This window comes from Drosophila kikkawai, chromosome 3R (genome assembly GCF_030179895.1).
Source record: "Drosophila kikkawai strain 14028-0561.14 chromosome 3R, DkikHiC1v2, whole genome shotgun sequence".
In the NCBI taxonomy this organism is placed as follows: domain Eukaryota; kingdom Metazoa; phylum Arthropoda; class Insecta; order Diptera; family Drosophilidae; genus Drosophila; species Drosophila kikkawai.
The window spans coordinates 22,462,524-22,476,398 of record NC_091731.1 but is presented as its reverse complement, the minus strand read 5'-3'; the positions used below and the strand labels follow the sequence as shown (position 1 = coordinate 22,476,398).

Sequence of the window (13,875 nt, the reverse complement as noted above, 5' to 3'; positions counted from 1 at the left end):
TCTCGTTTTATTTTTATTTTTAGTTTATTGGGTAAACAATTAAAAAGCAGCAAACAAAGCGTTACAAAAATTGGATTCTTTAAACAATTTGCTTGTCTTAAATATTTCGTTTAAATAACAGCGCTATAAAAAGCCTTTGATGTACAATATAAATAACCGCAAACAACAATTATGGTGTATATAGTGGGGACACATTAAGGGGAGTCCCCAGTTCCCGGACTGAGCTTACAACAAAACACTTAACACAAGACAGATGACAGATGACGACAATCGAACGGAAGAGACCAGGATTCAAGACACCGGAACTGGGAACGGAACTCCTGGGCAGAGCCACTGCTAATTGGCAGCCTCGCTGCCGTCCGAGTAGCTCAGCAGCCGCTGGCACAGGATCGTCTTGAACTTGACCGTAAAGCTATCAAAGATGACATCGGTGTCCTGCAGCTGCTGCTCGTCCGCCGACGATGCCATCAGCTGCTTGAACTTCTGGTTGAGATTCTGCTCCAACGTCGAGTTATTGTTGTTGAAGTAGAAGACATAGGCCAGCTCCAGCAGATAGTAGTCCAGATCCCCCATAAAGAAACGTTCGCACTCGAGCATATCGAACTTGCGCTCCAGGAAATGCAGACACAGGTGGTAGATGAGGTGCTTCAGGTCGGACCGCCGCAGGGGCACATAGCCGGTGTCCTTGCTGAAGTACTCGAATAGCTTAAGTGTGCGCTGGGCGGAGTCACAGTTCTGCAGGCACAGCCGGAAGGCCTCCACGAACCGGAAGTTGAGCATACAGATCCGAATGCGGTACTCGTTGCGATTTGGACGGGCGCACTCGCCAATCTTGTCGGGATTATACAGGCCGTGGAAGGCGTACAGACAGTAGTGTATGTAGTGGCGCAGCTGCTGCACTGATGCCTCCTCCAGACCCTCGCTACTGGGCGTAAAGGTGCTGGCATCAACATCGTCATCATTTTCTCCCAGCAGCTGTTGTTTCACTGCGACGGGTACTCCACCTCCTCCTCCCCCCTGCTCCGGCAGCGGCACATAACTCTGCTCCTCGGGCGTGTAGTCCAGGTCCAGCGAGCTGTTAGCATCGCCGCCCAGTACCGGGACATTGTACGAGTAGCTGGCATCGTTCTGGCTGAGGTTCTCCAGGCTGCTCAGCATATCGTCCGAGTCCTGCCCGGTGGCCGCGTGCTGTTCCGTGCTGCTCTTGTAATTGCCAGTGCCCACGGAGTACTCCCGATCGAAGCTAATGTTGGCCGGCTGCAGGAAGTGTGGCTGGTAGGGCGGCATGACCTTCAGATACCTCACTGGATCCTGATCCAGTCGGATTCGTGGCCTCGGCAGATTGATCTCCACCGGCGCCTCGACGCACTGGCTCTCGAAACGCATCAGCCGCTTCGTTGTGGGCAGGCACACCACCCGCTGTCGCATCCTCTCTAGACTGGCACCCAGATCCCGGCCACACTGGCCGTTAGAGTTACCCCCAAAGGCGCGCACTATATGATCGGTGGTCATGACCAGCGTAAAGTCTGCTCCACAGTCCACGTACATCGGCCGCTCTATGCTGTCGATGGGCGAGGGCTTTAGCACGGCACGGCGCTCCTTGTCCTCAGTGCCCAGTTGGTGCTCCAGGTTCTTGCCCCACGTGTAGAGCGTGCAGCTGGACGAGATCAAACAGAAATGGAACAGGCCACTAGCAATCTGCAAGATTATAATTAATTAATTTTTGATTTTCGTTTTCAGATCGTTTGCTAACCTGCAGAATTTGGCCTGCCACCTCACTGGTGTCCACCAAATGCGGACTTAAGTGCTCCGTGGGATCGGGTTCGGCCAGTCCTGGTGCCGGAGCAGGCGGCGGAACAGGATTAAGTATTTCCACTCCTCGCTTACAAGCCGAACCAATGGTTTCCGTAGCATCTGATGGCACAGCCTCATTCTCACCCTGCTCCTCTTTGGTCTCTGGACCACTGGAGGCCTTCGGGGTGGCCCCAGCCACCACTGCCGCATAGGATGTAGTGGGTTCCACCGCAATGCTAGTAGCGCTGGGTACAGTGGAAGGAGCCGGCAGCAGAGTAGCCTCCAATTGCTTGCTTAGCATCTCGCGTTGATGATTCTCCTCCAGCTTCTGCTTGGCGTTGGCGCGTCTCTTGATTTGATTGGCCAGGCGCAAGGCTTGCGGCGAGCTTCCCCAAGTATACAGACGTTCCTGGTCGTCTACAGCTAACTGTTTGATCAATTCGAACATTTTAAATATTAACTTTTTTAGATAAAATGAATAAAAACTTACATTGGTAAAAAATTTGGTGTGTATCAGTCTTAGGCTGCCGTCGCCCACATCCAGGCGCACTGGCAGATTCGTCTTGGTGTCGACGACCTGGTCGCTATTTCCGGTGCCCAGCTGACCAAAGTGATTGGAGCCGAAAACGAAGAGCTCTGTGCTGCGTCCGCTGGACTCCATATAGCTGCTGGATGCCCCGCACAGCACCAGGGTGTGAGCATGGCCCAGCGATATTTGTAAAATTTTCTGCAACATTATAATTTGATTTAATTTATTAAATTTTTATAATTTGTATTATAAAAATTAGAATTGTTACTTGCCTTAAACTTGAAGAAACTGACTAGTTGTGGTTTAGCTATGTTTTCGCAACTTCCCTGCCCCAGCTGACCATATACGCCCCATCTAAACCACGTTTAAATTAAATTTAAAGTGAAAAAAGTAGGTAAGAATAGGTAGGTAGGTTTATGCCATCATAAAATATAATACGGCTCGAATGCTCACCCCCACATATAAAGCTTGCCATCGGCCACAGCTGCATTGTGATATTGGCCCGCCTCCAGCATGGTTACATTCATGCCATCCAAGGCTGTCACCAGCATGGGCTGCAAGGCCATTTGCATATGCCGGCCGATACCCAGCTGGCAGAGATTATTATTGCCCACCGAGTAAAGCTGGAAGAAGAGATGATTTTGATATTTTATATTAATATTTTAATTTTAAACAGACTGAGGAGATAACTTACCCCATTATTTGTTAGAATAAGTGTATGCTGTCGCCCACACTTGATGGCATGCACTTGCAAATTGAGCTGGGAGAGGAGCTCCAGGCTTTTCACAGCATGTGCCGGCTCTGGTGGCTCTGCAAGAATTATAAATATATAGTATAAAAAAAATAATAATACCAATTTTTATTCTATATATTCCTTCTTCAGTACTAGCTTTTTTATACCCATGCAGGGTATAATAATTTCAGTCAGATGTTTGCAACGCAGTGAAGGAGTCGTTTCCGACCCTATAAAGTATATATATTCTTGATCAGCATCAACAGGGGAATCTTTCTAGACATGTCAGGAAGAAATCGATATTTTAGCCATTTTCGCAAAATTTTATAAGGGGTTACATCATTAAAATTAGCAAAAATGGAAAAAAATTTTGATTTCTTAAAATTTTAAATTTGGTATGCAGTTTGTTAAATGAATAAAAACTAACACAAAACTGCTTTCCGAACCGAAATTAATGCATTTTTGGCTTAGTTATGATATATTTTAATTGTTACCTGCAAGGGTATACAAACTTTGGCTGGGCAAAGTTAGCTTTCTTTCTTGTTTTTCTTCCTATAAAACTGAATTAAATTTGTACAACGTAACATAGCCCTTACCCGTTGACTTTTGGGCGCTGTAATAGGTGGGAATACCACTGGAGCCCCAGAAGTAGGCGGTTCCATCAACCACACAGGCACAGTAAGCACAACCAGCTGAGATCGGTTTGAAGCGCGACGATTCAATGGCAAACTAAGGAAAGAAAATAACATTAGAAATATAATCTCCTGGGAAAAGCAAAGCCTCTGTGAGGAAATCCTTGCCTGATTGTCTTCGTAGTTAATGCGGAAATGCGATAGAGCATTCACAATTAAATCATGCTTGACGCGCTGCGATTCCATGTGGATAAGCACGGCCAAATAGGTTTCGATGAGACTCTTGCCAAACTCAAACAGTTGCTGGTTATTATCGTTGGCCATGGCGCAGTCGCTATTGTGGGACACAATGGGCCTCAGAGCAGGAGCAAAGGGATTCAGCTGCTTGGACAGGCGCTGAAAATAAATTATATTTATAAACAAATAATCATAAAAATATTTATCAAATATCCTCACCTGCAAGACACAAGGCCTTATGTGATCCAGCTTATCCTGGATGAAGGCAAAGTAATCCATGGACACGTGCGGCAGGTAGGTTATCGACTCCATAAATATATTTTCGCTCAGATTATACAGGCACACGTTGAGCTCGTTGTACCAGCCAAACTCCTGGGCCACCACACTGATCAGGGCATTGAAGGTATCCAGGCACACGCCCCGCACCTTGGCCAGTATAATGGCAGAGGAGAAGAGTCCACTTTGGCATAGAACAATGCTTGTCATGTTGGTGTGGTATTTGCTATTGGTGACCAGGAAGTTCCTATCGAAATTCACATTGAAATCCATGCTCAATTTCTGATTAATCCATACTCACCACAGCGGTATGTAGTTCTTGTCGTTGACTGCCTTCTCGGCCATTGTGATGAGCAACAGGTTGGCCAAATGGAACTGCGAAGAGGGTGACATTTGCAAAGCGCTAATTGACTCGTCCACACCATAGTGATAATCGCTACAGACGGCGCCGCTGATAACATCCTCTTGCAGCAACTTCTCGGGCAAGATCACACGCACATCCTCCGAGTGCCGGTAGGTGATGTCCTCCAGTATGCCCTTGAGCAGCGGGTGACCCAAGTGCCGCGATCGCAGCAGATATGTGGACTTTAAGGCCATGGCACTCAGCTGCATTAAAGCGTAGGTGTGTCCGTACATGGCCAGTTTGAGGGCTGTGCGTATTGGTTTCACCCGCGCCACGTTGTACGTGAGCAGCGCCTGGGTGATCTTCTTTCGCCTCAGCAGATAGTCGCCGGCAAACTCGATGCACTGCTCGAAAGAGAGATCGAAGGTGTTGCAAAAGTCGCGGCACTGGTTAAACTCATTCTGCAGGGCGGCATCAAGAAACAGCTCGAAGGGCTCCTTTCTGCAGAAAAAACTCAGTTTAGCTAAGAAACCAAAGCTGAATATTGCAGTTATCGGCCTTACCTCAGCTGTATGGTATATACATTTTTATTGGTAATCACATAGCTGGGATCGTAGTTGATCTTGGGGAACTCGGACTGCATTATCTCCATTTGCCGCAGCGAAAACTCGCTACTCACGTCGGCGGTCTCGTAAAACTGGATGTAGTCCATAGGAGTGTGGATATCCTTGATTTCGAAAGCCTTGGCCTTCTCCTCTTTTGTCAGGGCCTCTGGGTGGCCGGCGGAACTGCGATATTGTGCCATCTGATACAGATGCAGCACGGTTTCGTTTTCGAACCGAAAGAGCCCTATCTGGGCCAGATTATTGAAGCGCTGTCGGGATAAAGTTAGAGTTAGAGGTGTTTATAAATATCCTGCAAAAGCCTGGTTACTCACATCTTCGTCGGAGGTGTGCAGCGAGGCCATGGCACTGCTTATGACGCTGACGGCATTGATCGCATTACTGGGCATTTCGCTCTGGTCCAGACTTGAGGTGGCCGTGGTCGTTGCACTGGTTGTGTCGCTCTTCTGGCCACTAACCTCTGGCGCCTCCGCCTGATCCAGCTTCTCTGTGTCCGCATCCCGATTCTCCTTGTCCGTGTTGGCCACCAGCGGCTCCGCCAGCGACGAGGCCGCTGTAGAAATGGCCGAGTCGCTGCGACTGTGAAGGTCCACGTAGTGTATGCCATAGAGTATGTTGGAGCTAATGAGTATTTCCTGGGTGTGCTTGGGTATCTTGTACACGAACAGTGGCTTCAGACTGATGTCGATGCTGTGCACGGTCAAACTGTGGCTGTTGCTGTGCAGGGCGCTCAGCAGAAAGGTGCTGCGGAGATTTTGGATGGTGTAAAAGGATCCGGTGGTGGTGCCCAGCGGCTCTGGCGTGACCGAGGGCGAGTCCATGATAGCAAAGGAGCCCCCAGAGTCGGGCATAACTAGAAGAAAGTGGGAAAGTTTGAAATACTTAGTTGTGGGCTTTCAATCTCGTGGCCTTGTTCCAGGTTCTAATTGAGTCTGTCGAGTGCGAGAGTTGTGCAAACTCACCACGCCAGTGACGCTTCAATAGATGCAACAGTTCTCTCAAAACTGCACACCAATAAATAAATATAAAATACACAATAAAATAGCGGACTAAAATTAACAAAGGTAAACGGAATTGAGGAAAGAAAATATATGTTTAGAGAGAGGTAATAATGCCTCAGAATTAAATGAATTTAACAACAAAATCGAAAGAATTATCCTCTTAGCTTACGCACATTCATCGAACTTTTGCCGCTGGTCCGAGAGCCGCATCTTGATGGCCTGCAGCTTCTTGGATCCCAGACTCTTGAGCGAGGCTAGGCGGGCTCTCGTGGCCGGCAGAATGCCATCGTTGGTGCCGCCCACTGGCAGTTGTTGCTGCTGGAAGCGCACGCCTCCCTGCTGCTCTCCAGATTGCCGGGCTACTGCCTCGCTGTACGACGGTGGCGCCGGTGGGGGTGGTGGTGGTGGCCCCTCAGCAGCTGCTCCAGTTTCGGCAGCCACGTCTGAAGCTGCGTCTTCAGTGGTCGGCGGCACAAAGACATCCTCTTCAAGCTGGCTGCTGTCCGAGGCTGGATCCGAGCTATTGCTTATCCTGGGACCAGTGGCAGTGCTCTGCTGTTTGTTTTGCACAGACATCACTATCTGCCAGGCCCCCTCGCGTGTCGTGGGTGAGCTATCTCCGGGGTACACGTACATAATAGCCTTTTGCTCCAACAGGAGCTTGTACTGCTGCTTCAGCGAAGAAGTGATCTGGAAGAGAGCTTAAATTACATAAAAAGAATTTAACAATCAAGGTTTAATCCTCACCAGCAGCATGACGCCGTCGTAGGCCTTATCCTTGCAGATAACGAGACGCATCACAGATCCGTTTTCGATGGCGGTGCTTGCTATCATTGGGCAGTTGGGACTCAGGCCCACGAAGCAAATGGAACCGTCCGAGTAGCCAATAATGGCCCGATTCAGGCCGGTGTTCGTCTTCCACCAGACCACGGACAGTGGATAGGGGCAAGTCTTGGACGCCATGAAGGAGGTGGCCATCACCTGGCTGTTGCCGGTGCCATCGAAAGGCTGTACGAGCGGTGGCTGTTGCTCTTGTGGCGGCTGCTGACTCGCAGAAGCGTCCGCCTGATCACTGTTCCGCACCAGCATGTGCTCGGGCAGGTCGTGGCCCAGGGGTTCCTCTGCCTCCAGTCTGAGAGTTTCCAAATTGCCGGCTAGTTGCTCTACCGGCTCGGGAACTATTGGATCGTCAAGACCCGATGAGTGATTGGGACACTTTTTCGAGTTGGGGCATTCGTGAGGACCCACAAAGGGGATGATGTAGGACGTCACCTGGCTTGTACTGTACAGAGAGCAGGCGGCCAGGACGTGCGTTTTGTCCACCAGCGCCAAAGCGGGCACGATATGCAGGGTGTTGTCGAAACCTGTTGATGGAACGGATACATATGTATGTAGCTCAGGGTTCAGTAACACTCGAATTCGCGAATCGATCGGACCGGGATGGGGCGGTGGACCCCGTTGAATCAAAACAAAGTACGCAACAGAAAATCAATAGCCACACACGCACACACACACCGGCGCAGAGTAATTTTAGGCTTCGCCACCCGCAACCGCACTACCGCCCCCATAGCCACCGCCACCCCCAGAAATTCGCCCAGCCACCCACTTACATAGCACCAGCAGCCAGATGCCCGCTGGGTCGAAGCAGACATCGTGAATGACTCGGTTGCGGAACCAGGAAATCATTTTAACCACTTCCTGGCCGGATGCGCTAATATACCGCAGCAGGATCTCGTTTTCCTCGCTCACCAGGCACAGGAACTGCTTCTCATCCAGGCCCGCCGTCACCGCTGAAAGCTTGCAGCTGAGATTGGTGATCAGGGGCCGCAGCTCAAACATGCCCAGCTCCTTGAGCTCCGCGTGCCCCGCCATCTCGTCAAGATTTGCGGTCTTGGGAGCGCACGCTGTCCAGATTTAATTTACGAAATCAATCTCTGTTGCAAGAGCTTTTTTCCCAAATCCCGAATGAAAACAAACTAGAGATGGACTCGTGCGGCCTGCCGTTGGTCTGGTAACCACTTTGTCACGCGATAGATTTCCGACTTAACCGAGTTTTCCGCAGTTTCCAGAGGAAAACCAATATTAGGAGAAAGCGCAGGCTAATTTTACATCACATAAAACTGGAGAAAACTCTTGGAATCACAAAGAAAAGCACCAATCCGAATATCTGCGACTGTCCGGCAACGCCTCGCGTGCTGCGCACAATCCTGCACTTTCCAAGCTGTTGGGCTCTTTCCCAGCAGTTATCTCAGAAAAACACAATTCATACGGAAGGGTCACTAATTGATTGCACCATTTGTGCGTTATTCACTCGCGAAAAACCTGCGGAAAACACAAATCAACGTAAAAAATCGTGCCCGATGTCCAGGGCACTGAAAACATCTGATTGGCGTGAGCAGTCACGCAATATTTTGCACGATCTGGAAACGGAAAAGGTGGCAGCACTACAGAAATCGGCCACAAGTCTGGTCCCACATTTCCAAAGCAACCCTGCAGTCGAAAATAACGGCGCGAATTGGCATCGGCGTCGCTTGTGAATATCAAAATCCAAACATCCAATTAAAGACGCAGGAGTGATCTAAGATCTACGGAACACGACCACTTTACGTCATGGAATCCCGTTTGCCAAAGCCAACGTTGACAGCAAAGCGGCCAGTCCTGCCACCAGTAAGAACGGTGCTGCCCACGGATCGCATTCGAGCTGGAGGAGGAGGACCGGGAGCAGCTAGCGGCCCCAGTGCCAACCAGACCTACTGCGGGAACTTGCTGCCGCCGCTGACCCGCGACCTGAACAATTTGCCCCAAGTGCTGCAGCAACGAGGAGGTGCGTCCAAAAAGGGTTTACATAGTATTTTCCCCACCTAATCCTTATGCCTTGCCTAGCTCGAGCTGCCTCACCGGAACCCGCCAAAATGAACAATCGAGCCAAGCTGCGACGCAGTCGATCCGCTTGTGACATCAACGAAATGCGGCAGAATATGAAGCGCGCAGCCCTACCGCCCACACTGCCCAGCATACCCAGCAAAGTCTCACGTCTGGCCAGCGGTCCTATTACCGCACCCAGTCAGCGATTAGGACGTCCGGCGGCTGGATCCGGCACCGCTGTGACAGCTGCCAAGCGACCAGCTCCGACAAGGCCTGCTCCTAGTGCTGCTGCTAGACCAGTCGCTGCTTCAACCGCTGCCAAAACCAAACCGAAAGCTGCAGGAGCAGGCGCTGGAGCAGCAAAAACCAGTGGAGCCGGGGGAGGAGCTGGTGCTGCTCCCAAACGCATAGCACCGTACGACTTCAAGGCTCGCTTCCACGATCTCCTCGACAAGCACAAGGTCCTCAAAACCAAATACGAGAAGCAAATAGAGGACATGGGCGAGCTGGAATCATTGCCCACGCAACTGGAGGAAACGCAAACCAAGCTAATTGAGACCGAGTCCGCGCTGAAGAACGCACAGACGGATAACGAGTGTCTCCAGAGGCAGGTGAAGCAGCATACGAAGAATATTGAGACCATAACCACAACACTGGGAAGGACCAAGGAGGAGCTTTCCGAACTGCAGGCCATACATGAGGTGAGCCTGGGATCTCTTAATTCTAATAAATACAATTAAAAGACGCCTTTCTTTAACAGAAAATCAAAGCTGAGCACACTGCTCTTAGCAAGGAGGTGGTGCATCTACGGCAGCTCACTGACGAACTCCAGCGCAGCAATGACCAGCAGGCCGCCGAACTGGAGACCTGCAAGGAGCAGCTCTTCGCATCGAATATGGAGCGCAAGGAGCTGCACAACACGGTCATGGATCTGCGTGGAAATATTCGCGTCTTTTGCCGAATTCGACCGCCTTTGGACTGTGAGGAGAACAGGATGTGCTGCACCTGGACCTACCATGATGAGGCCACTGTTGAGCTGCAGAGCATCGATGCCCAGGCAAAGAACAAGATGGGCCAGCAGATATTCTCGTTCGACCAGGTCTTTCATCCTAAATCCTCGCAAACGGACATTTTCGAGATGGTATCACCGCTCATCCAATCTGCACTCGATGGCTACAACATATGCATCTTCGCGTATGGCCAAACGGGCAGCGGCAAGACGTACACGATGGACGGAGTGGAGGATAGCGTAGGCGTCATTCCGCGCACCGTCGATCTGCTCTTTGACTCCATCCGGGGCTATCGCAATTTGGGATGGGAGTATGAGATCAAGGCCACCTTCCTGGAGATATACAACGAGGTGCTCTACGATCTGTTGAGCAACGAGCAGAAGGACATGGAGATACGAATGGCCAAGAACAACAAGAACGATATCTATGTGTCGAATATCACGGAGGAGACTGTCGTAGATCCCAATCATTTGCGACAACTAATGCACACGGCCAAGATGAACCGAGCCACCGCCTCCACGGCTGGCAACGAGCGGTCCTCCCGCTCTCATGCAGTCACAAAGCTGGCATTGATTGGCAGACATGCCGATAAGCAGGAGATGTCGGTTGGATCTATCAATCTGGTGGACTTGGCCGGCTCGGAATCACCCAAGACCAGTACACGGATGACCGAGACCAAGAATATCAATCGTTCGCTCTCCGAGCTGACCAACGTGATTCTGGCGCTGCTCCAAAAGCAGGATCACATTCCCTATCGGAATTCCAAGCTGACGCATCTCCTGATGCCCTCGCTGGGCGGCAACTCGAAGACCCTTATGTTCATCAATGTCTCACCGTTCCAGGACTGCTTCCAAGAGTCTGTCAAGTCGCTGCGCTTCGCCGCTTCCGTCAACTCCTGCAAGATGGCCAAGGCGAAGCGAAACCGCTACTTGAACAACTCGTCGGCGGTCAACACCAGCAACAGCATCAACAATAGCCAGAGCGGCAGTTTCGAAAAACAATAATAAAATAACTCTACCTTAAGCTTTTTTCAAAGTTTCAACTTGTAATTTTTACGATCTTGATTTTGTATCCCTTCGTTATCGCTTAATTTATGTATGTTTTTACTTTTAGTTCAAAATTAAGAATAAAATAAAGTGCCCACACACTCACAGCCTTTGCTTTCACTTGGCTCCAACTGCCGCTCGCACTTCTGCGGGTATCTTCTCCACCAGATCGGAATGATTCTGTCCCAGGCTGGCCAGCACTCCTTTTCGATTCACATGCTCCACATCAGCATTGTACGCGTAGTGCTCGCCATTGATGTTGGTTAGGCAACCGCCCTGCGCTTCGAGCACTGCCTCGGGTGCACAGGTATCCCACTTCTTGCAGCCCGGTGTGGCAAACACATAGGCATGTGCCTTCCCCTCCAGCAACTGTAGCACCTTGAAGCCAGCGCCGCCCACCTTTAAAACCTCAGTGGATGCGTAGGCATTGAGAGCCTGCTGGTGCAGGGCATTGGAATGCGAGCGAGTTGTGGTAATGATGAACTGACCGGCTGGAGCTGGCACTGCGGTGAATCCACCCGTTCCGAGACCCTTGAGGCCCCAAATTGTGCGACCCAGCTCGCCGTCGGGCTGCTGGTAGAAGGGCTGGTGGATGATGCCGCCCACGGCTGCGTCCTTGACAGCTATGCCAATCAGTACAGTGACGTGCTCCACAAATCCTGCAGGAAAGGATTACTAGATATTAATTTCCAAGGAATTCCACTTGGAATACCCACCCTGTGTGTACTCTGCTGTTCCGTCCAACGGATCCACCCATACCACAAAGTCCTCGGGCCGGGCATCCTGCCACTCTGCCGGGCAGCTTTGCTGCAGGAACGATTCATCCAGCTCCGTGACCAGCCAATCGTCGCAAACGTTTAAATCGGAGCCACCTTCCTCGCCAATGATCTTCACTTTGGGAAACTTGTTGGTCAGCGAGGCTATGATGCAGCGCTGGGCAGAGCGGTCCGCCTCCGTCTGTGGATCGTTCTTGCCCTTGTCCACGATACCAAGATCGCCTTTCTTGAGCACATCTCGAATGATTCCGCCGGCGCGCTTGGCTGTGTTTATGGAGGAGGCCATAAGGCGCATGATCACCGGAGCTGTGGTGGCCATTTTTTTTAGCAGAGGAAGGTAATCTTTAGAGGAATTTGGAATGGGATGTTGGAGCGGCCAGGAGGAAAGTGGTGAAAGTATAAACAGCTGATGACATTTGGAGAGGAGAGAAAAACCGGGAATTCGTACGTATTTGGTGATGGTACAGCTGTCCGATATTAATCGCTTAATACACAACTTATATATTAAATTAAAAATAATAATTTTTAATTATAGAAATAAATCTCCTACTTGAAAAAACTTTTTTTTCATCATTTATTTTATTATTTTTACAATTAGTTAACGTCTTTAATATATTTTGTAACGGTGAATAAATTCATCGGCTGACAGTCTGGCAACGCCGAAAGCACACAAGACCTTTGGACCACCCGCGCCCCCTCCCGAACCGTACCAATCAGTTCATTTCCATCTTGAAGAGGTAAGTCCGCTAAATTAACAAAAAAAAATCATAAATTGCCTTAAAAATTCATTAAAAAACATAATATTTTGCAGAAAATGGCGCGTGTTCTGGTTGGAGTTAAGCGTGTGATCGACTATGCCGTCAAGGTGAGCCCAGAAATCGCCTGTTGCGCACCAAACATCTTTCTTTTTTATCACTTGTTGCGCCCTCTGTTTTGCGTAATCGCTTTAATTAATTGATAATTCAAGTAATTTTCCCATTCCATCCTATGTCCAGGTGCGCGTCAAGCCAGACAAGACCGGCGTGGTCACCCAGGGCGTAAAGCACTCGATGAACCCCTTCGACGAGATCGCCGTTGAGGAGGCCGTCAAGCTGAAGGAGAAGAAGCTGGCCACGGAGGTCATCGCTGTGTCTGTGGGTCCTACTCAGTCGCAGGAGGTGATCCGCACCGCCCTGGCCATGGGCGCCGATCGCGGCGTACATGTGGAGATACCAGCCGCCGAATACGAGCTGCTGCAGCCCATCCACGTGTCCAAGATTCTGGCCAAACTGGCGCTGGACGAGAAGGCCGATTTGGTGATCCTGGGCAAGCAGGCCATCGATGACGATGCCAACCAGACGGCCCAGATGACCGCTGCCGTGCTCGACTGGCCGCAGGGCACCTTCTGCAACAAGATCGAGAAGACGGATGCCGGTCTGACTATCACACGTGAGATTGACGGCGGTCTGGAGACCATCAAGACAAAGACACCGGCCGTGTTGAGCGCCGATCTGCGCCTGAACACGCCGCGTTATGCCACGCTCCCCAACATCATGAAGGCCAAGAAGAAGCCACTGAAGAAGGTCACGGCCAAGGATCTGGGAGTGGACACCTCGCCACGCATCGAGGTCGTTTCCGTGGAGGATCCACCAGTGCGCCAGGCCGGCGCCACCGTGGCCGATGTGGATGCCCTGGTGGCCAAGCTGAAGGAGGGCGGTCACATCTAGGCAACTAACCAAATATTGTGAGCGAAGATTCTACGTTTTTTTAATTAGTTGAAACTTATATATCAGAAACGTGCATTTATATATCCCAGCCTCCGCGTCGGATCCGCTGACAGGCTCAAAAGTTTCTACCCACATCCCCGCGTGCTTTAGGCGAACTCTGAATTGGAATTTAGTTTTGTTTTGTGTCGCAGCTCCTAAGAATAAAGTGATTGTAAGCTCTGAAATCGTATGACCCTCGTTTTACTCTTTCTCTCCCGACGATGATGCTGTTGATGATGATGATGCCTTTTCCGGCGATGTCGCT

The 13,875-nt window shown here is 50.4% G+C and overlaps 4 protein-coding genes across 5 annotated transcripts; 2 read left to right on the top strand and 2 right to left on the bottom strand.

Moving 5' to 3' along the window:
* Positions 1-5: 5 nt before the first annotated feature.
* Positions 6-8,552, bottom strand: ca (RCC1 and BTB domain containing protein claret). The gene is made up of 15 exons (XM_017164971.3): positions 7,779-8,552; positions 6,916-7,532; positions 6,342-6,858; positions 5,482-6,020; positions 5,108-5,418; positions 4,503-5,045; positions 4,145-4,448; positions 3,857-4,084; positions 3,653-3,785; positions 3,018-3,133; positions 2,777-2,946; positions 2,596-2,677; positions 2,285-2,521; positions 1,754-2,221; positions 6-1,698 (listed from the first exon to the last, which is right to left on the bottom strand). The coding sequence occupies exons 1-15, from the start codon at positions 8,038-8,040 to the stop codon at positions 337-339; spliced, it is 5,889 nt and encodes a 1,962-aa protein (XP_017020460.1). The 5' UTR covers positions 8,041-8,552; the 3' UTR covers positions 6-336.
* Positions 8,553-8,652: 100 nt separating this feature from the next.
* On the top strand, positions 8,653-11,194 carry ncd (non-claret disjunctional). The gene is made up of 3 exons (XM_017164972.3): positions 8,653-8,992; positions 9,052-9,734; positions 9,794-11,194. The coding sequence occupies exons 1-3, from the start codon at positions 8,779-8,781 to the stop codon at positions 11,045-11,047; spliced, it is 2,151 nt and encodes a 716-aa protein (XP_017020461.1). The 5' UTR covers positions 8,653-8,778; the 3' UTR covers positions 11,048-11,194.
* LOC108073390 (3'(2'),5'-bisphosphate nucleotidase 1) lies at positions 11,063-12,184 on the bottom strand. Its single transcript, XM_017164974.3, has 2 exons — positions 11,806-12,184; positions 11,063-11,748 (listed from the first exon to the last, which is right to left on the bottom strand). Exons 1-2 carry the CDS (start codon positions 12,182-12,184, stop codon positions 11,207-11,209), a joined length of 921 nt encoding a protein of 306 aa, XP_017020463.1. The 3' UTR covers positions 11,063-11,206.
* A 341-nt stretch (positions 12,185-12,525) lies between these two features.
* Positions 12,526-13,800, top strand: Etfb (Electron transfer flavoprotein beta subunit). Of its 2 annotated transcripts, XM_017165136.2 has the most exons (4): positions 12,528-12,602; positions 12,677-12,730; positions 12,861-13,588; positions 13,661-13,800. In XM_017165136.2, exons 2-3 carry the CDS (start codon positions 12,680-12,682, stop codon positions 13,569-13,571), a joined length of 762 nt encoding a protein of 253 aa, XP_017020625.1. In that variant the 5' UTR covers positions 12,528-12,602; positions 12,677-12,679; the 3' UTR covers positions 13,572-13,588; positions 13,661-13,800. The 2 variants fall into 2 exon arrangements, with proteins under 2 accessions (XP_017020624.1, XP_017020625.1); XM_017165135.3 differs by having other exon boundaries at positions 12,526-12,602; positions 12,861-13,800.
* Positions 13,801-13,875: the final 75 nt, after the last annotated feature.